At 50.4% G+C, this 24,654-nt stretch overlaps 1 protein-coding gene across 8 annotated transcripts in view; it reads left to right on the top strand.

The window, feature by feature from the left end:
• CACNA1E (calcium voltage-gated channel subunit alpha1 E) overlaps positions 1-24,654 on the top strand; it is a 134,176-nt gene that overhangs the window by 69,220 nt on the left and 40,302 nt on the right. For all 8 annotated transcript variants that reach the window (XR_007627720.1, XM_050306714.1, XM_050306713.1 and 5 more), the window contains 12 exons: positions 5,471-5,574; positions 17,539-17,654; positions 18,581-18,634; positions 18,888-19,022; positions 19,309-19,518; positions 20,777-20,889; positions 21,133-21,245; positions 21,381-21,512; positions 21,847-21,919; positions 22,293-22,410; positions 22,722-22,789; positions 23,974-24,071. Coding sequence is in view for 7 of the 8 variants with exons in the window: in XM_050306714.1 (XP_050162671.1) it covers positions 5,471-5,574; positions 17,539-17,654; positions 18,581-18,634; positions 18,888-19,022; positions 19,309-19,518; positions 20,777-20,889; positions 21,133-21,245; positions 21,381-21,512; positions 21,847-21,919; positions 22,293-22,410; positions 22,722-22,789; positions 23,974-24,071 (1,334 nt within the window). In the remaining variant the exon portion in view is untranslated. The remainder of the gene's footprint in view (positions 1-5,470; positions 5,575-17,538; positions 17,655-18,580; positions 18,635-18,887; positions 19,023-19,308; positions 19,519-20,776; positions 20,890-21,132; positions 21,246-21,380; positions 21,513-21,846; positions 21,920-22,292; positions 22,411-22,721; positions 22,790-23,973; positions 24,072-24,654) is intronic.

The raw sequence follows: 24,654 nt of genomic DNA, 5'->3' as shown, positions 1-24,654 counted from the left end.
AGTTTGGTCACCCTATCCCTGCCCTGCAATGTAGGCAGAACTGTGGTTCCCCATGGGAACTATCTGTGGGGCAGGAAATTCCCATCAGAGAACAGCTACAAGAACAGGGTGGTGCCATCCGTGCTGCTGGAGATCCCATGGATTCCCTCCAACCTCCCTGTAGGTGCCATATCCCCTGAGCACAGCACAGCTAGTCCATACAGTAATGAATGTGCATTACCCCAGTCTAATTACGTGCCGTTTCAGTCCAGATTCGAACAGAAACCACAGAAACCATCCTCATGCAGATGGATTTTGAGAGGGGACCTGACTGTGTACAGGGCATCAGGGTGTTGGCCACACTGGATGTGGAGGTCTCCAGGACACACTGCTGAGAAAGGGCAGAAAACTCCCCTGCTCCTTGGGGAAAGCCTCGTGGGAGCCCAGTCTTGTTATGAGACACTGGAGAATCAGTAAAGATGGATCTTGATAGGGCAAAGGGGAATGGCTTTAAACTGAGAGAGATTAGATTTACATTATATATCAGGAAGAAATTTTTTCTGTGAGGGTGATGAGGCCCTGGCACAGGTTGCCTGGAGAAGCTGTGGCTGCCCCATCCTTGGAAGTGCTCAAGGCCAGGTTGGATAGGGCTCTCAGCAACCTGTTTTAGTGGAAGGTGTCCCTGCCCATGGCAGAGGGGTTGGAACTAAGTGGTCTTTAATGTTCCTTGCAACCCAGAATGTTCTAGGATTCTATAGTATCTGTGTGAATGAAATCCAGTGGCTCCCTGTGTCCTGCTGCTCCCCAGATGATCTGGGTGCCTGGACCCTCGGTCCCCAGTTCCCCTCCCTGCGCTGGTGAGCAATGAGTGGCCACTAAGGCACCCTGCACAGACAGTACATGCCCTCTGTTTATTTTTAGCTAGGAGAGACCGAGGGGTTTACTGAGGTATTTTTTTCCCACTCCCCTTCCCCTGTAGCAAAGAAATCCTAAAGTTTCCCATGCACCACAGCCTGAGGGAGGGTACGTGTGGGCTGCGCGCTTGTGCTTTGCATTCAGCTTGAGTGTATATTTAGATTTCTTTAGATTTCTGGCCCCCCGAGTGAGACCTGCTTTTGCAGCTCCCTGTGCCCTTTGGAAAAATAAAAAAAACAAACCACCAAAAAACCCACAACACAAGACCTACCTAAAGAATAAGCTGGTGCTTGGGGGTTGAGAAGCAGAGGCTGGTGGGAGTTCCTGCCCTGGGTGGGGGTCCACTGTGCTGGCTCTGTTCTCACATCCTGGTGGTGGGCATTTATAGGCTCTGAGGGTTTTGCTGGCAGCAGAATTGGTTGTGGCAAGATGTGAGTGTGGTGGTTCAGCTCAGGCTGGGAGTCTCCACCAGTGCCTTGGTATGGGAAACGCCCTTGGGCGTGTGGTCCCTTGGAGAAGAAGCTCTCACAAGCTAATGCTGCTTGTGTTTGTGTCTGAGGTGTGACTGGAGGCAGCAGAAAATGTTTTTTTGGTCTGGTGGCCATGGGAGAGTTTGAGAAGTGGTGGTTTAGGCTGGCAGGGTGCATAATGAGAAGGTGGTCATCTTAAAAGGAAGGGAAGAAGCAGCAAAGATCAGGCAACTCCTAGATTTCCCAAAGAGCTTGGGTGAGTGTTGGGACCTGGCCTGCTGCACTGAGAGTTGGGGCAGGAACCAGGAGTTTCTTCATTAAAGGAGTTACAGCACTGGTGTAATTTGGGGATTAAACTCCCTGTGTCTACCCTGAATTCTGCACATGATGACTTCCTGGTACCTTCAGCAAAGGGGGAAAAAAAACTATGGGAAGGCACAATGGACCAAAGTGATGAACCACTGCCTACAGAGGGATATGAAGAGCAAATGATGCCCCAAAGGAATGGGAAAAGGGGCTGCTCAGTCAAGACAACTACATCTTGGTGCCAGAATTAGTTAGGAAGTGCTATGAGAGCCACCAAAGGTCATGTTGACACAGATCTCATGGAGGATGCTCAAAGGAGCTTCCATCCACCTCTGCAGATGGAAACAAGGCACAGTGAAATGATGTCTGGGGACATTTGGGCATGGATGCATACTTCACCCCAGCTTTTGATCAACACAAAGCAACAAAAGGCTGGACAGCGAGAACGAGGACACAGCCATGAGCGCAGCCAACATGGAAAACAAACACTGAGACCATGGCACCTATCAGCCAGTCCCTTGGGGGCCTCCCCCCTATGCTTGGAGGGAGCTGGCACATGGAATGGCAGGTCTGGTAACAAGTATTTTTAACAACTCCATCGAGTTGGGGGAGGCACCATCTGACTGGAGAATAGCAAATGTGATGCCTATATTTAAAAGCGGGGGGAGGAGGGGAAGAAAAGTAAGGCAGGCAGGAATAGGACTGTAAGGCTGACCTCAATTGCATGCCATTTTGGAACAGATTTGGAAGTCAGGAGAGGAAAATGAATCATGGGTTTGCAAAAGGTAGGTCACCCCGGGCTAACCTGGCATCAGAGGCCTGGAAACATTGTAAAGCTGATCTTTGTAGTAAAGCTTTTGCTATGGGAGAGTGTTAATGAAGTAGGGAAGAGGGGAAGGGAATGAGGAGCAGGAGAGCAAGTAGTACTGGGATTATCCTGCGTGGTATTGAGGGGATATAGAGGATGTCAGCAACCAGTGGAGTTCTTGGGGATGTGTCATGGGCTTTCCTGCTTCCATCATCAACTGACTTCCTGGATGTGAAGGGATGGAGACTGCTACTCTGGGCTGGAGGCATTTGAGGGCTGGAGGAAGAGATGTGGGATGCAGTGAGAAATGGAAAGCCATGTGCTTGTTGAGGAGCAGCAAAGATATCTCCTTGGAGCTTACGTCTTGCTGATTGGGAAACAGCAGTGTGGAGGAGGAGAGGATGAGCGTGAGTGACATCAGGGTGACCGTGAGGTGACCACAGGGCAGCAGTGCCATGAAGGAGGAGAGAGGATTGAAGGCAAGATGGCAAAATCTCTGTAGCATCATGAAGGGGTGGAGTGGGACCCATCGAGTCACTTACTCAGGTCTCCTGTGTCCAGGGAAGATGGACTGAACCTGGACTGGATCAGGGAAGGAGCTACTAGGTAAATTGGGCAGGAGAGCCAGTCAAGCAAGAAAGAATTGGAAGAACCTTGCTTTGGCTAGCGAAGCAGAGGCTGGGGATGGCCATGATTGCTATCTATAAATAGATCAGGATGGGAAACGGGAAGGAAAAGAACTATTTCAGCCCAATGCTGGCAAAAGAATAGAGTGGTATATAAAATGACCACAAATAAATTTAGACTGAGATTTACAGCAGCCATTGGAGCATCTGCCTGAGGAGCTTTCCAGTGGGGATACTTAGTTTTTGGCAGTCATAGTGGCTGAGCAGGTACCAGATGACAGTCTGGAGCCATTGTATCTTGAGTGGGCATCACCAGCTCCTAGGTTTGTAGGGAGCATTGAGATGTCCCCTGGGACATTTTATTTTGGGGTGGGGGATCCCAACAAAGCTGGCACCAGCCAGGAGGACCCCTGTGGGTGCTGGGTACAGCTGGGGCTGCTGGCATCAGCCTGGGTGGCTCGACCCTCCCTGAGCTCGCTGTGGCCAGTGGTGTGTCCTTGAGTGTGTGGGTCCACAACCATCCCTTCCTTTGCTTCAGATGTGTCCCTCCTGGACCTGCTGGCTGCTAGTGGTGCTGGACATGTAACCTCCCAAACCTCCTTAAAAACCTCTTTAATCCCCTTCACCTCTGTGCGAGCTGGGTACTCAAATGAACATAGAGGTCGGGATTGCAAACAGTCTGTCCCATTGGGATCCTGCTAAGCCCTTGCCTAAGCTTTTCCTTGCGTCATTCTCCTGTAGGAAAGGAGCTCATCTGTTTTCCATTCCCTGTAACAAGGGCCTCTGGGAAAGCCTGTGGTTTTTAGGCAGGAGCCTGTTTCAAAGGCCAGCAATCCTAGCATGGATGGCAGGTACACAGTGGCATCTTGGCAGGGACCTGAAGCCCAGATAAGCTTGGGTTGAGGGCTGCATGGTGCCTTGAAGACTAATGCCATGGCCAGTGGTGCTATTAGAGCAGAGCAGAGTGGCCTGAGTGTCTCTGGAAGGCTGTGATGAACACTGAATGCATGGGATTCCCATGCATCATTCCCTCCTCCCTGCACTTGCTTTTCCCACTGCTCTGAAGAAAGGGACTGGAGGTGGATTGGGGCTTTAGAAAATGCAAGATCTTGGGAAGATGTGTGTGGTTTCCGCAGTGCCAAAGGAGGAGGGCAGTGAGTCCTTCCAAATGCTTTCCCCAGCCTTGTCACTGAGGTCTCTGCCTACAGCATCCTCATCCCAGTGCACTGGGGCATGCTGGTGTCACCCTTCCTGCACTGGAATCAGTGTCAGGGTGCTGGGGAAACACAGATGAAGCTCACACTGGTTGCCTCAGTCACTGGAGGAAGACTCCAACACGATGACTTTCTTTCCCCCTTGGAGACAAGCTTCTCCTCTTGCAGAGCCTCCCCTCAGCTCCTGCACGGGCTGACCGGGAGACGTGGTGCCAATGACTCAGATGAAGATGAGGGCTTAATTAGCACAGGAAGAGGAGGGGGGAAGAGAGAGAAAAGAGAAAGAGTCTTTCATCGCAACAAGATTGATACCACCTCCCCCAGACAGTCACGTTCTGCCGCATCACCCTCCAGCTTGGCGTCATGTGCACCGTGCCTGACACCGGAGGACAAATGGGGCCTGGGAAGCAGGGACAGAGAGGCACTGCTTTATTAAAACCCTCAGTGAATTAATGTCTGAAGGTATTGAGTGGGGCCTGTCAGGAGCCTTTATAGCTGTCAATCTGTACCCTGTGGCTAGAGCTCCCCTCTGATCTCAGCTCCTTGGATTTGGGGTAATAGACCCAGGGTGGGAGGGTGTCTGTGAGGAATTAGTAATGATGGCAGCAGCAAAATGCCCATTTGAAGATTTCCCACCATGCATTAGAAGACAAACATCCCCTTCTTTAGACACCAGCTTCTCTGGTCTTACGGCACCTTATAAATCTGTACTCAGCTTGTACTGCTGCTCCAGGGCTGCTTTGCTCCATCTTGGTGGGATGTGCAGGGGAACACTGAATCAAGCTGCTGGGGAAAACATGCTCAGGGTGGCCCTCTTGCCCTCAACACCCTGATTTTGGGCTGCAGGCCCTGCACTTCTGAATATACCATTGCCTTATAGCCTGTGTCCTTGCAGGGCTGGGTAGATGAGGTGGAGGAAAGCAGTCCTGGCCTATGAGGCCTGGAGACTGGGGGGAAGATGGCTGGGGTAGGACGCCGAGGGCATCAAAGCTCTGCTGGTGGGGAGTTCCTCTGCAGGGTGCCCACCGAGTCTTGCCAGGCATGGCCATGTTACCCTGAAGAGCCCAGTGTGGTCAGCCTGGAGGGATAATTGCCACCATGTGTTGCTGCTGTTGAAGGTAACACCACACATGTTTTTCCTTTTCCCTCCAGACCAATGATGCCTTAGGAGCCACCTGGAATTGGCTGTACTTCATCCCCCTCATCATCATTGGATCCTTCTTTGTCCTCAACCTTGTCCTGGGAGTGCTGTCAGGGTAAGTGAGATGTGGTCCTTCCCCTCTGGGCTGTGCCTGTCATATGTTTCAGAGCCCTGGTACTGCTATGTCCCCCAGAACCTCAGTAGCTGGTCCCTTCATGCTCCCTATGCCTGCCTGCCCCACAGCAAGGGATTGTTCCCTGGCTATGCTTGTCTGTTTCTCCCTGGGGGCTGAGAAAGGGGCAGCCTTGATGATGCTTTCTTGCTGTTTTGCCTGGCTGACGAGCTTGTGGTTTTGGTCACCTGTAATAGATGGTCAGTGGGGATCTGGCTGCTTGGAACTTGCCAGAGGGGAGAGACAGGGGGGGTCTTATGGAAATGCATTTGAGTCCAGGTTGGGTTTGTAGTGGGGTGTGCGTTTGGTAGCTAATGGAATATGGTGGGCATGGGTTGGGGTGGGTCTAGAGGGGTGATGCAGGGCATCTCCATGCTGTGCAGGCTGTACGCAAGAGAGAGATGTGTCCAGTGCTGGTGGGGGATGTACACTGGTGAGAGTTGGAGTGCCTGGGGTGCATATGGACAAGCTGGAGATGTAGAGACAATGCAGCTGTTCCTGTTCTGCACTTCCAAGGGGAAAGGCGGTTTTAATCCAAGCCATTAAACTGGATTTAGAGAGAAAAAGGCTTGTCACCATGATAATGAACTGTGGTTGCCACAGCACATCATCAACCACTGGCAGGGGTTGGTGCACGGGGAGAACATGTCCTCTCCTGCACTGGGAAGAGGATGTGGGCTCCTCTGTCCTTACTGAAGCAGGTAGCTTTTTAGCTGATTTCTCATCATGCCAAAAAACAAAAGCTTTTGTAGCACTGTTTTAGCCAGGTAGAAAGCCCTTAGATGAAGGTTTCAAGGTAGAGAATGGCCCTGGTCATTTCTGTCCCTGTCTTGTGAGTTCAGGTGTGATGGTGGTGGGTTTGAGGAGTTTCCTGAGAAGCAGTTTGGGGTTCTTCAGGGTCTGTTGGTGGGTTGAATTTCCCCAAGTCTCATTCTGGGGTCTGAGTTCAAGGGCTCTGGGGACAGGCTACAGGAAGGGCTTCACATTGTCTTGCATGGAGGAAATTCTTATGGGGGATGAAGATATTCAGGCAGTGTTGGGTGGCTTTTGTATTCCTTATGCCACATCCAGTTTGGGCATGTGAGCAAAGTCCGACTGGGTGTCAGTGTCAAGCAGGAGCTTTCCTACAGAACCCTAAAGAAGGAAAGTTAGGAAGCTCAGGGCTAGGTAGCTGGGAAACTCTTTATTAGAATGTTGAATTTGTTCAGTGTAGTGTGTTTTGTGAACTCTGAGGCTTTTGGTGCTGGTGAGCAGCTTGGGGGCACAGCAAGGCAGCACTGCTCTGGCCTGCAAGCCAGACACTGGCCAGAGGATGGGAGGGGGGCTTTTGGGATGCCTGGTCATGCCCTGGTCCATCTTGGTGCTCTCCTGCACCAGGCCTGCACGAGGCAGCTGTTTCCATACCCGCTGAATTGGTTGCAGTTGTCTAGGGCTCTGCCCAGTCACTGGCTGGCATTTCGACTGTTTGTTTATTGCTAATAGGGTTTGTACTGGGGAAGGATGCAAGTGGGTGGGTGGCCTAATTGGCAATGGAGATGCTCTTGTGGCGTGCCAGATATCTAGGGAAAAGCAGGACTGCTCAGCTTCCCAGAGGGCTGAGCGAGGTGAGCAGAGGTGGTGAGCTGGGCTCTACCACTCGATGGCAAGGCCACCGTGTGTGACAGGGCCACATCCTCTGCAGCTCCGTGGATGCAGGACCTCAGTGGGGGTGAAGAATCCCCAAGCTGCTGCCAGCAGGAGAAGGTACTTCTGCACGCAAACAATGGATGTTCTTGAGCACAGCAAGAAGAGCTTTGTTCCTTATTCTATTTGCTTAGTTTTTATTGTTTTTAACACTTACCGCAATCCTCTTGTGCTGGAAGAGAGCATTTGGCTCTACTGCAGGAGGGTAAGGGTGACCTTTCCATTGCCCAGCCCTGAGCTGGATGAACAGGCAGGGTCTGGATATGCCAGTGTGCCCTGTGGCTGGGCTGAGCTGAGAGGAGATGGTCACTTTGGGAATAAGCTACCCCTCCACTCGAAGGAATTCCTTCCCTGGCACTACAGCATGGCTTTGGAGAGAGACAGACTGTTCCCAGCTGGCTGAAATCATGGTCACTCAGTTAACATGGGACACAGGGGTGAGCACTGAGCCCTGGTAACCTGCTTGCAGAGATCTGGACCCATGTTGCTTGCAAACTGCTCCATCTGCATCGGTGAATATCAAGGTCTGCTTGGGACTTCCAGACTTCTTCTCCAAGTTCATGCTCAGGAGCTGCTGCAGAGCTGCTTCTACCCTCACCTCATCTTGGCAGGGGTTTTCTTTGGGGCAAGTCAAACACCTGGGGTAGGTCCCAAATGCAAAGAGGCTGCAGGAGGACATTTGTATGTTTAATTTGCCACCAGCAGAAGTTAGCTGGAGCCCAGATTTAGCAATCTTCTGGTTGCGATGAGCATCTCTCCCAACAGTCAGTTCCCCAACTGTTAAGCTGAGGCATGACCTCCGTGAGTTAAACAGCCTCGATCCATCTGCTCCTTAAGCACAAAGTGTGTGGGAGAGGAAAAGAAATCATCATACCAAGGCTCCTCGATTTTTCTCCCTAAATACTAACAGGCGCACATGCACTGGAATTGCATGCGACGCTATTAAGAGGAGATGGAGCTGCTCCAGGCAGGGGCTTGGAGAGCCAGTTCTTCTGTGGCTTTGGCATTTATTACTGTGTCTATTAACTTTCCCCCTCTATGGGTGCAATTATGGATCAATTAATTCTAACCAAAAGCAGGAAAGAAGAAAAAAAAATCTTGGCCCTGTTCCTCTTTGAGAGCAGGTACGAAGCCCAAGGAGATGTGACTGCTCAGCTTTTAAAGCTACACAAGCTACTGAAATAATCCTGGCAGAAGAGAGTCAGTGGGAGCGAGCGAGGATGGAGCATCCATTGAAATGCCCTGTTTTCTGCCACGTGGCAGCTGGTGGATTTGGGAGCTTGGGAAGATGCTGAGACTCATATCAAGTATTGCCTGATGCTGTCTTGTGGCCCAAGAAGTTGCACATGCCCCATGCTGGAAATTTGCAAAGATTTACTCTCCTTTTTTTTGGTGAAATCACTGAGTTTTGTTTTGGTTTTTCTTTTTTTTTTTTTTTTCTCCTCAGCTGTTTCTCATGTAAAACAATTATATGTGTGTTTGGGCTGAGATTCCGGAGCAGCAGAGACACTTTGAGAGCTGTGCTGTCCCAGCCCTGCTTCCAGCAGCAGTAATGCCACCCCAGAAGTTGACCACAGCTCACCACTGGTTCTGTCCCAGCCTGCTCTGCCACTCCTGGCAAGGAGATGGTTTATGTCTAGGTTGTCCCTGGGAGCAAGAGGGTGAAAGAGGGGAGATTAAAAAAAAACTTGTGCTTGGAGGAATAGCACTGAGTGCTCATGTGGAGTTCCCAATACCAGACAGGCTGCATTCTCACTTTTTTCCACCTCCTTTTCCCCAGCTTCTGCGGATCTGGTTTGCAGTCACTCTTCTCCATTCATTGCAGCATCATCCTCCTGTTGAGGTCTGGTAGACTGCATTCCCCTATCCAGTCTCACACTTCCAGCCCCCTTTCCAGGGTAACAAAGCTGCTATGATCACTGGTGTTTGTGGTCTGCAGCAACAGCTGAGTGGGTGCACAGTGGATGCTGCCTGACCTGGGAAGGCTGGATTCTTAGGCCAGCCAAGGAGACGACCTTTGGAAGCTGATCACAGAGGAAGGAATTGAGCACAATGGCAGTAAAAATGAAATCCATCTGCCTTGTACCAAACAAGAGAGTAATTTAAATCCTCCTAATTGCTTCCACTCATCCTGGTGATGTTAAGTCTTTTCTCCCTTTAAGTCTTTTCTGCCCCCCACCCCCAGCTCTTGCACTAAGCCTTTGAAAGAAACGACTAATGTTATAATTAAAGGATCAATTTGGCAAGATTTCTTTGTCTTAAGATTTTTCTTTCAGGTTGGGTTAGCACTGCATTCCCAGTCTCTGGAGAGTTTTCTTCAGTTCCTTCAGGAGCCTTCTGTACCATCTCTGAAATCTTTTCACTTTGCTTAATTTAAATTTTTTTCCCATCCAATTTGGAGGCATAGCAAATGATGAATAAAATTAAGTTTTATAGCAATTAATAATAAAGGTGTTGAGGGAACAAGTGTACATTTTTGATGGAGATTTTTGCTGGCTCTACACAAAAATCTGAATCCCCATGTGTTTGAGCAGGATCAGATGGTTTGAAGTCAAAAACATTGGGAAGAGGATTAGTATCTTGGAGGTAGGTGGTTCATGGAGCGGGATGTGGGGAGTCATGTTGCCACAGTGCAGGAAGGCTTGTGTGGGGATCAAGAATTGAGAACAAGGTGTCAACAAACAAATTTCTTTGCTGAAAGGGTGGTCAGGCATCGGAACAGGCTGCCCCGGGAAGTGGTGGAATCACCGTTCCTGGAAGCATTCAAAACACGTATGGATATGGGGGACATGACTTGGGGACAGTTTGGTGGTGAACAGGGGGGTGCTGGATTTAAGGATCTTAGAGGGCTTTTCCAACCTTAATAACTCTCTGATTCTGTGCCCAAGAAATACTGTGTTGGAAGCTTGAAAGCTTGGAAGCGTTGTGTTGTTTTTTTTTTTACTTTACTCATTGTAGGATCTCTAGGAGTGGCTTGGAGGAGATGTGAAATGTCTGTGCTTGTTGTGTGTTTGGGGACTCGGTGGTTGAAGCGACTTCTGAGTGGAGGTGTGGGTGTGACGAGGAGGGTGGGCTGTGATGCCTACTGCCAGGTTCCACAGCACCCCCATGGGCTGCACGTTAGTTGGGCCACATTTGGCAAGAAACGTCCACGCTCATCACTTTGTTCTGGGGAAGCTCTTTGTCATCAATGTGGTATTTGAACATGAGTGAAGCAAAGGAGCCTCTGAGACCTTCATCTCCATTCAGCAGGCAGGTGGGCATCCATATTCATTGAGAGCCTCTCTGCCGTGCTCTGCTGTACCGCCTTTCTGCAGAGGACCTCCAAGCCCTATGCAAACAAGGTGCCTGACAAGGGATGCGCATGTCTGGTGTGCCCTATCCTCCAGTGTTACAGGGGAATAATGACTCCTCTTACAGCCAGCTGGATGAGATTGAAAACAAAATTCCACAGCAAAAAGATGACTTGGTGACTTTCCTCTTTGATTTCTCCTGGCAAATTATTTGCCAGCATGTCTCAATTGCTTCATAATTGCTCTTGTTTGTGCCTCCTTGCAAACCTGCTTCGTGGATTGCCTGTGGTCTGCAGACTGTGGGTGAAAAGGCTTGGGTTTTTTTATCCTCTCGACAAAGCACTCGGCAGATATTCTTGCTTATAGATTGCTTTTGGAGTTGTTTGTTCCAGATTATTGTAATTTCTGTGATCCTGGTTGATGACAGCAGTAGCATGGCCATGCCTGCAGCTCTTTGACTTGGTAGATGGGTTTGGAGATGCCCAGTTCCTCCAGAATCATCTCCACCCTTGTAAGGTGGTGCTGGGCACTGCTGTTGTGTGACAGGACACCCCAAATGACACCCATAGAATTATCTATTCTTCGTGTATCACAGGCTGCTGCTTGGTTTCCAGCTATGGAATGACACATCTAGTAGTTGCATTGCAGGTTTCATGCTTGATGGCTGGTTCTGAATTAATTGTATCTGTGTGTTGAAGGCTTCAATTAGAGTGCTTGGAAGCTCCTGGGAAGTTAACATGATGAAATGTTGGAAATTGGTTATTTTTTTTTCCCATGCTGTAACTCACCTGCAGTACAGGCTGTGCACCTTTCATCTGCAGATTGCTGTTGCTTGCAAAGGGAGACTGTAAAACTGTCCTCTGCTTAAAGAGAATAAAAACTGGAGCATAGGAGGGAAGGGGAAGAGTGACATTTTTCCAGTACTGAGTGAGCCAGTGGGAGTGATTGTGAGCAAAGCCTGGGCTCTTGAAGCAGTGAAGCTGTGCTGCTCATGCCAGTCCTGCCTGATAAGAGTGAAATGCAGTCTAGAGCTTCCAACTCTGCTTCTGGCTGATGGGGCTTCCAGAGCCTCCAGCATCCTTCAGCAGCTTTCTTGCAGCATGGGCTGACTGTCTTATTGCTGCATTTGCTGCATCATTGCACATGGAATTCTCTGGGCCATGGGGACAGCAATACAAACCTCAGTGTTGTTACCCTTGGAAAAATGTTGAAATTGAAAGTCTACAGTTGCAATGTTGGTGGCCCTCTTATGTGCTGATGATGTAGCCCAGCATCTTGCTGGCTTTCTTTGCTGCAGCAGCACACTCTGTTTGCATTGAGCTTGTCACCGGTATCCATAGGCCCCGTTTCACATACCTGCTTCCCAGCTGGGTAGATCCCAGGCTCTGCTGCCCTCCTGGATTATCTTTTCCAAAGATAATAAGGTACAAGATCTTACAGTTGTCCTTGTTGAATCAGAGAATAATAGAATGGCCTAGGTTGGAAGGGACCTTAAAGTTCTCATTCCAACCCCCCTGCCATGGACAGGGACACCTTCCACTAGACCAGATTGCTCAGAGCTCCATACAGTCTGGTCTTGAATACTTCCAGGGGTGGACCATCCACAACTTCTTTTCATAAGGTTCTTGATAGCCCACTCTTCAAGCCTATCTAGGTCCCCCTGCAGGATGGTTCTCCCTTTCAAAGTGTCCACTTCCCCACTTAGCTTGGTATTAGCAGCAAACTTGGCCTTGGAGAAATCCAGGCAGGCAATCACAAGCTTCCTGCAGGGTAGAAGGTAACCATCAGCATCTGCCTCTTCTTAAATGGGACAGTGATGTAATGGGTAATCTCAGGGCTGGTACCTCCCAGCTCCTTCCCGTTTTGCCATCTCCCCAACAGCTTGTCAGCTCTTCATTCTCCAGCTCGTGTGACTGCCAGTGCTCTATAAATGTGCTCTCTTCAGCACTGTCAGCTGCACACTCTGCCTCTCGCTGCAGCTCTGTCACGCTATGGGGAAGCACAGAGATGGTCAAAGCTAATGGCCACCACTGAAAGGGAACACAATGAATAGGATATTTGTTTTCCTTCCTTCCTTTTTGAGTTCTTTCTTTTCACCAGTTGGTGCTTTGTGGAAGATTTTGCTGAGACAACCCAACTTTGTTAAGGAATCATAGCACAGTTTGCGTTGGAAGGGACCTTTAAAAGCTATCTATTCCAATGCCCCTGCAATGAGCAATGATGTCTTCAACTCGATCAGGTTGCTCAGAGCCCTATCCAGCCTGGCCTTGAATATTCTCTAACTTTAGGTAGTTCAAATGAACTTAAATCAAGCAATTTCCTGTAGCCAAAAAACCTGTTGCCTCCTACAAAGCAGGCCTTCGAAGCACATCTTCCCTCTGCAGAGGTTTTTGCACCTTTTGGGCACCCTGCTCCTGCCCTTGCTGTCAGTTCAGTGCAGTAAGCCTCGTCTGCAGTCCCAGTTTTGCTGTGCTGCTTATCACTGTCTGTTTGAGTCGAAGCTCCAGGTTACAGACTGTGCAGTCAGTTCAACACTCTTACTTCAGTTCCTTTACACCTCTTGGGTAACTACCATCTGATCCCTCTGGTTTGCGGCTGTCTCAGCTGTGTTTTCCACACTGTCTGTTGTCAGTTCTGTCTCATAACCTTCTCTGACACCCTCCTCAAGACTTGAAGGCAGTTTTCTCTCAGACTGTGGTGCTCAAACCTGAAGTGGAGCCATGAGCCGAGACCTGAGGAGAGCAGCAGTATTACCTGATGTCTTACAGATGGTCTTCCTTGGTATGCATCCCATTATATTTGTTTTTTTTTCATAGCAGCATACTACTGCTGTCTCACCTCAGTGCATAATCCAGTATTTCTCTGCTTCCCACCCCATCCTTTCCCCTGCCTTTTGTGGTTTTAAGACCAGTTAACTGGTTTACTGGAGGGAACTTTAATCGCTGCAAGAGGTGGTGAGTTGATGGCTTTGAAGAAAGCTGGGTACTTGTTTAGAAGCATGGAGCCCACAGTATTGAGGTGACCAGCACTATATACCTGCTCTGGACTCAAAGATGGTTTGAAAAGTAGAAAAGTGGATTGCAGTATCTGTGATATTCTTTATTCTTAACTGTTTTTTGGTTGGTTTTCTTGTTGTGTTTTTTTTTTTTTTTCTGTTTTCTTGTGTTTTGGTTTGTTGTTGTTTGTTTTTTGTTTGTTTGTTTTCTTTTCTTTTTTTCTTTTTTTTTTCAAGCTAGATGCTTCCACATATGTGGTTCTCCCATTAAAACCAGACCTGAGCTTTCCAGTTAGAGCAGAACACAACGTTGTAGTAACATCATCACTGCCCTGGTGTGGGGAAGGATGTGGGGACATGGAGAGGAAGGTGGCTGAGCATGGTAGTGTCCCCTAAGGTCTCCTACCAGGAGCAGAGATGCTCCCAGGCTGCATGAGGGGAATGCCAAGGCTATACAGGAGAATTTGCAGGCAGAGGAGGAGCAAACCATCTGTGCTCCGATCATCCTGGCAGACTGGGCACGGTGTGTGGATGGATGGTGCCCTTGCGTGCAGAACAGATGGCACACACTGCTCCCCAGATCCCACCATGACCCTCAGCCCTCACCTCTAAAGCTCTCTGAGCACCTTCAGCTTCATGAGGCCAGGCAGAGAAGGGCTGCAATGACACAGGGTTGGCACATCATGGGTGGATGTTTTCATGCTGGAGTCATCAGGATTTAAGGCCTGGAGATCCAGGTGGACAAGCAGAGGTGTTGCTGGTAGAGACTGTGCAATCTCCTGGGGTCCCTCTAACCCCCTTGCAGGGACCCCATGGGGCAGCAAGCCCTGAGCTCTTTGCAAGGCAAAACTGGCCCATCCTTGGCAATGTAACCCAAACAAACCGGGAGCAGAGCCCTTCAATGGGAGGCAGGAGCCTGCTCTCTTGGTGATGGGATGCTGTCCTGCCTGTGACTTGGAGCCTTCCTAAGCAGCTGTCAGTCACCATTGCTGGCCCTGTTCTCACTCACACACAGTATTATCTCTATCCGCTGCTGCAAATTGGCTCTGAGCAATCCTTGATCTGTCAGCATCGCCTACCCACTCTCAGATGTCACCAGCCCCCGCTGCTGCCCTGCTTGGTAACGTGTCTCTCTGAAATGTAATAATTCATTAAGTTGAGATTAACTTCCCCCCCCCCCCCTTCCTACCACCCCTTCGTCCTTCTAATGGACAAAAGCAATTAAGCTCCATTAGGGATCAAGTGTGTGGAAGCGACTCCCTCGGAGACGCTGCCACAGCTGCATGGACCTTGTCCCTGAATGCGTGTGGCACCAGCTTCCTGCAAATTAGTGCTCTGTGGGCAAATGGTTGGGTAGGGGGAAAATGCATGATGAGGTGGGCTCTGGAAAAGGTGCTTCAATTCCCTTCTTCAGCAAAAGGAGACACCAGCCTCAGCAGAGGAGGGGCTGGAAGACAGGGATGGCAAAGCAGGAAGTGGCAGAGCGGCCTGATTCCCAGCTGGTGTAAAGCAGAGGAAGCTTACCAAGTGCTCCCAGTTGCAGGCAAGCTGAGAGAGCTGGGATTGTTCAGCCTGGAGTGGGAAAGGCTCTAGGGAGACCTTAGAGCCCCTTCCAGTGCCTAAAGGGGCTCCAAGAGATTTGGAGGAGGGATTTTGGACTAGAGTGTGGAGTGACAGGACAAGGGGGAATGACTTCAAGCTGACGGAGGGCAGGATTAGGTCAGATATTAGGAAGAAATTCTTTGCTATAAAGGTGGTGAGTCACTGGCACAGGTGAAGCTGTGGCTGTCCCATCTCTAGGAGTATTCAAGGCCAGGTTGGATGGAACTTGGAGCACCCTGGTCTAGTGAAAGATGTCCCTGTCCATGGCAAGCAATGAGACGGTCTTTAAGGTCCCTTCCAATCCAGATCATTCTAGAATTCTATATGGACAGTGTCTGGCTGGGAAAAGTGCTGCCAAGGTGCTGGCTGACATGGGGTTATGGCCTGTGGGGCAGAGGTTCAGGGCCTGGGAGGACCAGGGACCATACCAAAGGAAAACAGGCAACTTCCTCACTAACTTGGACTGCAAATGGTATCTTCTCATTTTTTGACATCCCAAATTTGCAAACAAAGGCTGGTGAGGAATGATGTCACAGCCAAATGCTCCTGCCTTTCCTCCAGATAGGGTAAGGAGGGTTTTTGGCACGGCATGCCCAAAACTGAAAGTGCATTTCACTGTTGGCTGTGGGAGGTCCTTCCTTCTCCCCCATTTCCTCCCACCCTCCTTGCCTTCACTTAGGCTGCTTTTCTCTTCCTTGCCTTTTGTTCTCTCCCCCTTCCCTGCCCTGGGAAGAAGGTTTTATTTCAGTCTGAAAGCCAGTGCTGGAGAGGGAGAGTCATTTGATGCTTAATGCTGGAGCGGCAGGAAACTTCACCTTCTTGGGGTAGAATTAAAAACGCTTGAATTGTCTGGGGACCTTAAACAAGAGATTGCAGGGAACATTCAGGGCTTTCCACACAAATACACACACAACACACACACACACACGCGCGCGTGCGCGCGAGAGCCCACATGGTATCAAGGGTGTAATAGCTCAGCTGGGGTAATGCACTCGAACTCTCTCTGCAGCAGACAGTCCAATCCTTTCAATTCTTTCGAATATATTTTATTTTTTGAGGCTTGAGATTGCTGCTAATCTCTGGGGAGAGAGATGTTCATCTTCCAGAGAGAACAGTGCCATTTGTTCTTTGTAATCATGCTTCCCTCAGAGCACCCTGGGACCAGGAGGGGAATGAGGGCATGGGCTGGAGTTCTGTGGATGCTGGGACTTGGGGATGGAACAAGGAACTGCAGCCAGCAGATTGTGACCCCTGATGTTGTGGCAAGAAGGAAGGGTGAGCTGGGGGGATGGCTGGTGTGAGGGTTGCTCCCTGTGTGCAGATGTGATCATCAGTGGAGGTGTAACTTTTGGGTCAAGGTGCCCCAGGTATATGGTGCGTGCAAACATGGGGTGTGGGACCTCCTAGAAGCAGATCTGGCCATGTCATCTTACATACAACCCCTGGTGTGGGTGGAGGTTGCCTGCATTGCCACTCCTGTGTTCTCTGTCAAGTATTTCCATTTTTCTGTTTGTGTTCAATGTACTTTGTGAATGGGAGTGTCTTCACACAGCTTTGGACTGGGCTATAGGTGAAGTCATGTCTTGTATATATTGAGGAGTGTGATTATTTGTGTGCTTAGAAGTGCATGTGAGCACATGGTTGCTACTGCCTCTGTGCACCACGTGTGTTGGAGGCTGCAGCAGACACAGCATTAGTTCTGGCCAGTGTTGCTCAGTGTTTGATATGCCCCAGTCTGCACGGAGCCCCTGTGGTGCTGCCTGACCTCCTGCCCATTGCAGAGCTGCCCCAAGTTGTTGTCCTCTTCTGGGCTGGTCGTCACACCTGGACAGTTCTTGTGAGACACTGAAATCCAGAGGAGGACAACAGGGATGTCTCAAGTGCTGGGAAAAAAATCCAAGGAGAAACTGGAAAGAAAAGGAATTCAGAGGAGGAGGTAAAGGCAGGGGACATTACCTGCCCTGCTCCATCCCCTCACTGCCTCTTCCCACTGCCTGGTTTTTATTCCCTGAAGGGACACACAGAAGCCAAGCCTGTTCTGGAGTTGGGTGGCACTGGAAGCATCCTCCTTTAATGGTGGCAGCTCCCAGCTGGGGCATGCGGGACTCAGAAGTCAAGCAGGAGGTTTGCTCATGTCCACCCATGCCTCATTTTCTCCTCTCTCTAATCATTCACCCATCCCCTGGCTGTGCTTTGGCCAGGGATGGCGATGCATCTCCCCAACAATCACCTTGGCAAACCCTTGGTCCCTGCCATCCCTGTGGTTCTCCAGCCCCCTGCACATCCTGCTGCCCCTAGGACTTGCTCTCACCATTCCCTTCTGCCCTTCCCCAGGGAGTTTGCCAAAGAGCGTGAGCGAGTGGAGAACCGCCGAGCCTTCATGAAGCTGCGGCGCCAGCAGCAGATTGAGCGGGAGCTCAATGGATACCGGGCATGGATAGACAAAGCGGGTAAAGGCTGCTGGGCCAGGGGGCTCTGGGGGCACAACGGGCACCACAGACTGCTGGTCATGTGGGGTGCTGGGGCTGGAAAGGAATCCCTGAGCAACATCAAGTGCAACCCCCAAGTGGCTCAGGTGCTCCCATGATTTTGGGTGAGCTCGGTGTGATGGCCCGGCCAGGCTGCAAACAAGGACATCACCAGTCACTGATGAAACCTCTTGTTCTGTGGCATGAAACTGTCATATTCTGAACACGAGGTGTGTTACATCTTCAGGGGAGGCTGTGAACAATACGGCTGTCAGCTGTGCTCTGCAATGGTTTCCTTTTTCTTGACATTTGCTGGAGTCCCCTGCAGTGGTGGGCAGTGGGAAAGTAGAGCAGTGAACGGTGAGACTGGTTTTCCAGTTAAATCTCCTCCAGGAGCCCTCTGGGGGCTATGCACTTACTGGTTCCTGCCTTGGGGCTTGTGGACCTGAGCAAGGGCTTGGGGTGGTGGAGGTTCCAGGCTTCCTGCTGACACCCAGTCAAGCGTGACAGCCTGTGGGTGTTGCCACAGTCCATGTCCTTGCTTGCTCCTCATAGGAATCAAGTCAGTGCATTGAGCTCTGTGAAGGGAGTATTTACACTTTCATCTAGCATTCAGACTTGTAAAATATGGGTAACTCAGAATGAGCCCTGGAGCCCTTAGTTTTGTCCCTAGGTAGAGCCCCTGACCTGACTACAGTGTTCAGCTTCATGGGGAGAAGGGCTGATTGCAAGTAATTTTTCTTTCTGACCCAATGTGTGGTAGCTGCCACTTGCCACCCTCCTAACCAATACTTGATAAGAGTTTGCAACCTAGAGCCAGCCTCTGGGCTGGGGAAGGTGCTTAGGTATGAGGCAGTGATGTCGGATGGTGTCTTGTCTCCTGATGCTGAACTGTGTGTTTTGCATAGAGGAGGTCATGCTGGCTGAAGAGAACAAAAATTCTGGGACCTCAGCCTTAGAAGGTAAGACAAGCAATGCCCTTAAAATTTGCCTGTTCTTACTTCTGCCTGCCCAGTTGAGGCCTCCATCTGTGATGGGAGGTCTGGGGATGCCTCAGGGGAATCTGCAGCCTATGAGGGAGGTGGATTGACAGCTTGATCCCTGAGCTTAACCCCTCTTACCAGACCTAAGTACTGATCACCAGGTCCTTGTTAATGAGCTGGCTACTGGCAGAATTGGGCCACTGTCCAACACCCGTTTCTCTTCCCCTCGCAGTGCTCAGGCGAGCCACCATCAAAAGGAACCGTACAGATGCCATGAACCGTGACTCGAGCGATGAGCACTGTGTTGATATCTCCTCTGTGGGCGAGCGGAGGCTGGCACAGAGAAGACCTCTCCATCCAACCTTGGGTCAGTGCAGTTTGTAGCTTTCTTCCCCAAAACCTCTGCGAGCTTATTGAGTTGCCAGTCACGCCCATCACGTGGAGGCTGGCACAAATCAGCTGTCTCTGCTAGTTCAGCAGCAAAGGGGAAAAACCTCCTGCTGTCCCCTGTGTCACTTAATAACCATTTGGATAAGTTGTGTCCCTTAAGAGCAATGTTCATGTCTCATGTTGCAGGCAAGGCTGGAGCATTCAAGTCCTTCTCTTACCTTGACTGGAGCACCCAACTCCTTGTCCCCCCTCTTTTCCTTTAGGTAACCCCTTGAGTCACTCTGGCCTCAAAGGTGCCAGAATGGACAGTGCCTCCTACTTACGACACAAGGAGCGACTCCTGCGCATCTCCATTCGCCACATGGTGAAATCCCAGGTCTTCTACTGGATCGTCCTGAGCCTGGTGGCTCTCAACACCGCCTGCGTGGCCATCGTCCATCACAACCAGCCAGCCTGGCTCACCCACTTCCTCTGTGAGTCCTTGGGCCTTGTGTAGGTGTGAGAGCTCTGCCTGGGTGGGCAAAACCTTCTTGTCTTTGGTAGCTGGAGGCTGCAGCACACCCTCACTCCTTGCCTCAGGGCACGTGGGGATGAACCTCGCCAGAATCATGCTGGTATGGAGCTGGGTGGGGAAAAACCTGAATTACATTCACTGTTGATAAGAAAGGGGTGTGTACAGCCATGGAATTCAGCTTTGCCCTTGGCCCTGTGGCCACTAAGGGCTGTCTCAGTCCTATGAGCAAATGTGGAGGGGTTGTACTGGCCTCGTGTCCTTCAGGTCTTGGTGGGATTTATCCTAAAATTGTGACCAGTGGTGATGGCAATCTTGCTGGAGACACGTCTTTGAATGCCCACAAGCAATTGCTGAAAGGTGTGAGTTTGCAAGGACGGGACTGGTCATGGAGTCAAAATTTTGGTGCAGAGCATGGCATGGGCATTCCAAGTTTCCAGTTACAGGAGTGTCCCTCCTCAGCCCATGGGCCATGGTACAAGGTCGTGTCTCAAAGGCACTATGCCCATGTCTATCCTAGCATGGGCAAAGTGCAGAGCAGTGTGGTCAGCCCCATGGCAGTCGTACGTTACTCCTGAGCTGCAGTAGTTCTGCTTGTTATTCTTACCTTGAAAATGTCCCTGTCAAGCACAGGGTCTACCCAAACCTGCAATAGTATGCTTGGGCTTTCCAGGATCCCAGTATGCCGTGATGTGGTACAGCAGCTGGTCGTGGTGAGAAGCATCTTCTGAACAAGGGGAAGAGCCAGGCTCTTACCTGCTAAAGGTTCATGAAATAGCTGAAGAAGCTTTTCACTGGCTCTTGGCTGTTCGGCTTGGTTTCCCTGGCCAAGTTCCAGCTGTGCAATGATTTAAATCCAGGTTGATAATATTCCCCTACAGTGTCATGTGGTTGATGGCTTTGCAAAGGCCTCAACCACTGTCAAATCATGCTGAAGAGCTGCTCTGCTCTGTGCTGGCCATCCCTGGTCCTCCCAAACTCCTAGGACACTGGTGCAACTACCCTGAACAATGAAGTCATGGGGTTGATGTGCTGTTACATACAATTTAGCTCCTCACAGACAAGCTTTCCTTACCCGAGTCTGAGAGCCTGGGGATGCAGTGTGGTCCTTGACTTGTCCCATCTCTGTGGTGTACTGTATGGGTGACAGGTGGGTGCATGCAGGATGCTCCACGCAGCTCACTATCCCAAGGGTAGCATGTTTGGGTTTTCTCTTTTAGACTATGCAGAGTTCCTGTTTCTTGGACTCTTCCTGCTGGAGATGTCCTTAAAGATGTATGGGATGGGGCCACGCCTTTATTTCCATTCTTCCTTCAACTGCTTTGACTGTGGGGTAAGCAGGCCTGGAGATGCTGTGGGTGTGGGAGGAGATGCAACATAAGGCACCAAGGGGGAGAATGGGATGGCCCTCACACTGGGCAGGAGAGCCCTTTCTGCTGGGGCAGCCTCCTTGTGTCATCCTGAGACGCCAGGTCTTGGGCAGGGTGGTGAGTGCCTCATCTTCAGGCACATTGTGTTTTCCTGCAACAGCCTGTCCTGAGCCTGTCTTTGACTTGTGGCTGTGTCTGTTTCTCAGGTCACAGTGGGAAGCATCTTTGAAGTGGTTTGGGCTATATTCAGACCAGGAACCTCTTTTGGGATCAGTGTCCTACGAGCCCTTCGTCTCCTGCGGATATTTAAAATAACCAAGTGTGTACCAACCATCAGAGCCTGTCAGTCCCTATCTCATACTGGGGCTGCAGCCCAGATCCAGTCACTCTCCTGCTCTCCTGCTGGTGAGGTCAGCATTACTGTGAGTGCTCCAGCAACGTCTCTGTTTTCTAGGTACTGGGCATCCCTGAGAAATTTGGTGGTCTCGCTGATGAGCTCCATGAAGTCTATTATCAGTCTTCTCTTCCTCCTCTTCCTCTTCATTGTAGTCTTTGCCCTGCTGGGAATGCAGCTGTTTGGAGGCAGGTAGGTTTTTTCAAATCTGAGGAATAGGAATTTCTTGGTGTTAGAGCCAGGTGATGACACCTTTTTTAGGGGACCAGGAAGACTGTAAGCTTTCCCCCTCAGTCTACTCCTAACAGTGGACTTCTCCCACACAGAAGTCCATGCTCAGGGGGTGCCTTTGGGCTGTGAGGGTCCTTCTAGCCAGGAGACTTTTGGTTTCTACACCAAATACCCAGGAGACCTTTTTTGGACTGAGGAAAGGTCCTACTAAGCACAAGAGAGCTGATAGTATAGCAATCAGGGATTTGTTGACCTTGGTGTTTCATCCCGTTTATGTTCTGGTTCCCCTTTCCAGGTTTAACTTCATGGATGGGACTCCATCAGCCAACTTCGACACTTTCCCTGCGGCTATCATGACAGTGTTTCAGGTAGGAGCTGGACTGCAAGGGAACACAACTAAAGGGACTTAGGACTCACTCCTCCATGGCTGGAATGGGCTCGTTAAACCAAACAGGCTCCCCTCTATCAGCTGTTAGTATATAACTCACTTCCTCCCTCTCCTGTATAACAAAGTGGATGGCAAGAGATGGAAACTCTTCTGCCTCTGTTACAGAAGATGAAGAGTTTCAAAACTCTTCTGAGGAGAACTAAATCCTCAGCAATGTCCAATGTCATCTCCCTCAGGTGCTGCAGCTTAGGAGCTGGCTTATCCACTGCACAGGGTCTCTGTACTTGGCTCCTGTGTATTGGTGGGTGACAAGAAGGTGCAGGTGATAGAGATGCTGTGTTACTTTCCTGCAGATCCTGACTGGTGAGGACTGGAACGAGGTGATGTACAATGGCATCCGCTCCCAGGGAGGTGTTCGCTCAGGGATGTGGTCCTCCATCTATTTCATCGTCCTCACCTTGTTTGGAAACTGTATCCACCTGGCTACTGTGCTTTTATCTTATCACCCTCTGTGGGGGCGTTCCCCTCCCCACCCACTGCTCCTTCCTTCTCTCCCGACTGGGAGAGACCCACCACACATGTGGCAGTGTTGGGTAACCCAAATGCAGAGGAGCAGCTGTCTGGAGGTGCACTGGGGGCTATTTATATGGGATGGGTGAGGAGTTTATGCCTTTGGCTGCTCCTCACTGCGCTGACGAGGTGCCATCAGGGCCACCTTCCCTTGGTAGCTGCAGACATGCATGTCCTTAACACACAGCTTGTGCATCCTTAGCTGCTCACAGATACTCTGCTGAATGTCTTCTTGGCCATTGCTGTGGACAACCTGGCCAATGCCCAGGAGCTCACCAAGGTGTGTTCCTGCTGCTCCTCTTGTGAAGGGAGTGGAGGCAAAGCTATTTAAGACTTTGATTTAGAAAAGTGCTTAAACCTGCTGATCCCTTCAGGAACACCCACACTTCAAGTGTGGTTTAACCATTTCTCCATTTAAGCTCCCCAGTTCTGTTTGCTGCCAGTCAGATCAAAATAACCCTCATCTGTTGGATGGGATCTGGTGTGGGGACTGTTATTTGCTGGAGCACCTTGGAGATGTGGAGTGGGAAGCACTTTCCAGTGGTGTCAGTATTTATTCCCCATATGCCCACAGGGCAGCAAATGTGATTTAGGATGCAATTTAGACTGGTGCTTAAGAAGGTTATTGGGCTTAGCTGTTTTTAAGACCATGTTGGGAAATATTTGGGGAATGCTAAATTGTTGGGGCACCATCTGGATAGCGGTGAATAGGAGAGAGCTGCAAGGGTCATTGCCACTCTTTGGAGCAGATCAGTGATCCCATGGGAACCAGATTTTTGTAGAGCCCATGCCTATTTTTCATGTCCTTGGGGCTTACTGCGAGGCTTCCACACTGCTGTAAATCTTGACCCAAAATGGAGCATGGTGCTGGTTTGCCTGAGGGGCACTCCTACCGCAGTGGGTGCAGATGGCACTTCCAGGGACTGCTGTCTGCTGCTGGGGTGAGAGGGATGGGAGAGCTGTATGGAGTGGCAGCAGCATCAATTAAGAGAGTGCCAAGTTTTTGAAAAGGCTGAATGCACACTAATGACTCCTAATGACATTTCTTGCTCCTGAGACACAGCCATACTCATTAAATCAATCCAGTCTCTGCTGGGGTCGTTCGTGGATGCCTTGCCTCCCACTCTGTTAGGGGGATGCCTGTGTAGCCCCTATGGCTGTGAAGAAGGGAGGGCTGAGCTGGTCTGCTGTCTGGGGTTGTTCTAGCGTGCACAGCCCGGCTCTTGCCTGGGGTGGCCTGGGTTTACTTATTTAAGTAGTGCTGATGCCTTCAGTAAGATCTGGTGTAGTAGGGAAGTTGCATCTCCACAACCCAATGAAAATAAAGACTGTCTCTGGAAATACAGGACCTGCTTTGTCCCTCATGCTTTGCCATGTAGGGTAACCCTGCGCATCCCTGGTGTGGCTGCACCTTCCCTTGAAATCCCATCACCTCACTAAGCAATGCCCCTCTTTTCTCTGCAGGATGAGCAGGAGGAAGAGGAGGCCTTTAACCAGAAGCACGCCCTTCAGAAAGCCAAGGAAGTCAGCCCCATGTCTGCCCCAAATATGCCTGCTATCGAGTGAGTGACCCCCCACACCACTGCTACCCCAGTGAACCCCTGAGCCCAGCCAGGCTTCTTAGAGGGGCACAGAGGTACAGCAGAACCTGGTATGGCTGGCTATGGGGGCTTCCACAAAAAAAAGAGGTTTCTGCATGGGGTGACCCTCTCTGGGTGTCTTCCTGAGGATGGATGGATGGATGGATTGGGATCTAGGACTGTACTCCCCATGAACAGCATTGCCTTTGGAGAGGTGGCAGCACAGGGACTAGGTCACCCTAGAGGACCTTGAGTTGCCAGACCTTACCCAAGCAGCAGCCTCAGTTCTTGGGCACGGCAGAAATATGCTAAAAAAGGCTTTCTTCCCCAAATATGAGCTCAAACACTGAGGGCTGATGCTAAGGGTGGGCATGGAGGCTGGGGAGGAGGAAGGTATCTCAAGTTATTCTTAAGGAGAGGTGATATTTGTTCCTAGGGAGCATTTCTTTGTGGCAGAGCTGCAGGAGAGCAGCCAGGGCTGGGGGAGAAGGGAGCAGCAGTGTCACAAATCTCCTCCAGTCTCCTTCCTTGGGAGTGAATGCAATTAGGAGAGATGGAGCAGGTT

This window comes from Myiozetetes cayanensis, unplaced genomic scaffold, assembly GCF_022539395.1.
Source record: "Myiozetetes cayanensis isolate MyiCay16 unplaced genomic scaffold, myiCay2020 scf12, whole genome shotgun sequence".
Taxonomy (NCBI): domain Eukaryota; kingdom Metazoa; phylum Chordata; class Aves; order Passeriformes; family Tyrannidae; genus Myiozetetes; species Myiozetetes cayanensis.
This window is presented reverse-complemented; position numbering and strand designations above follow the sequence as displayed.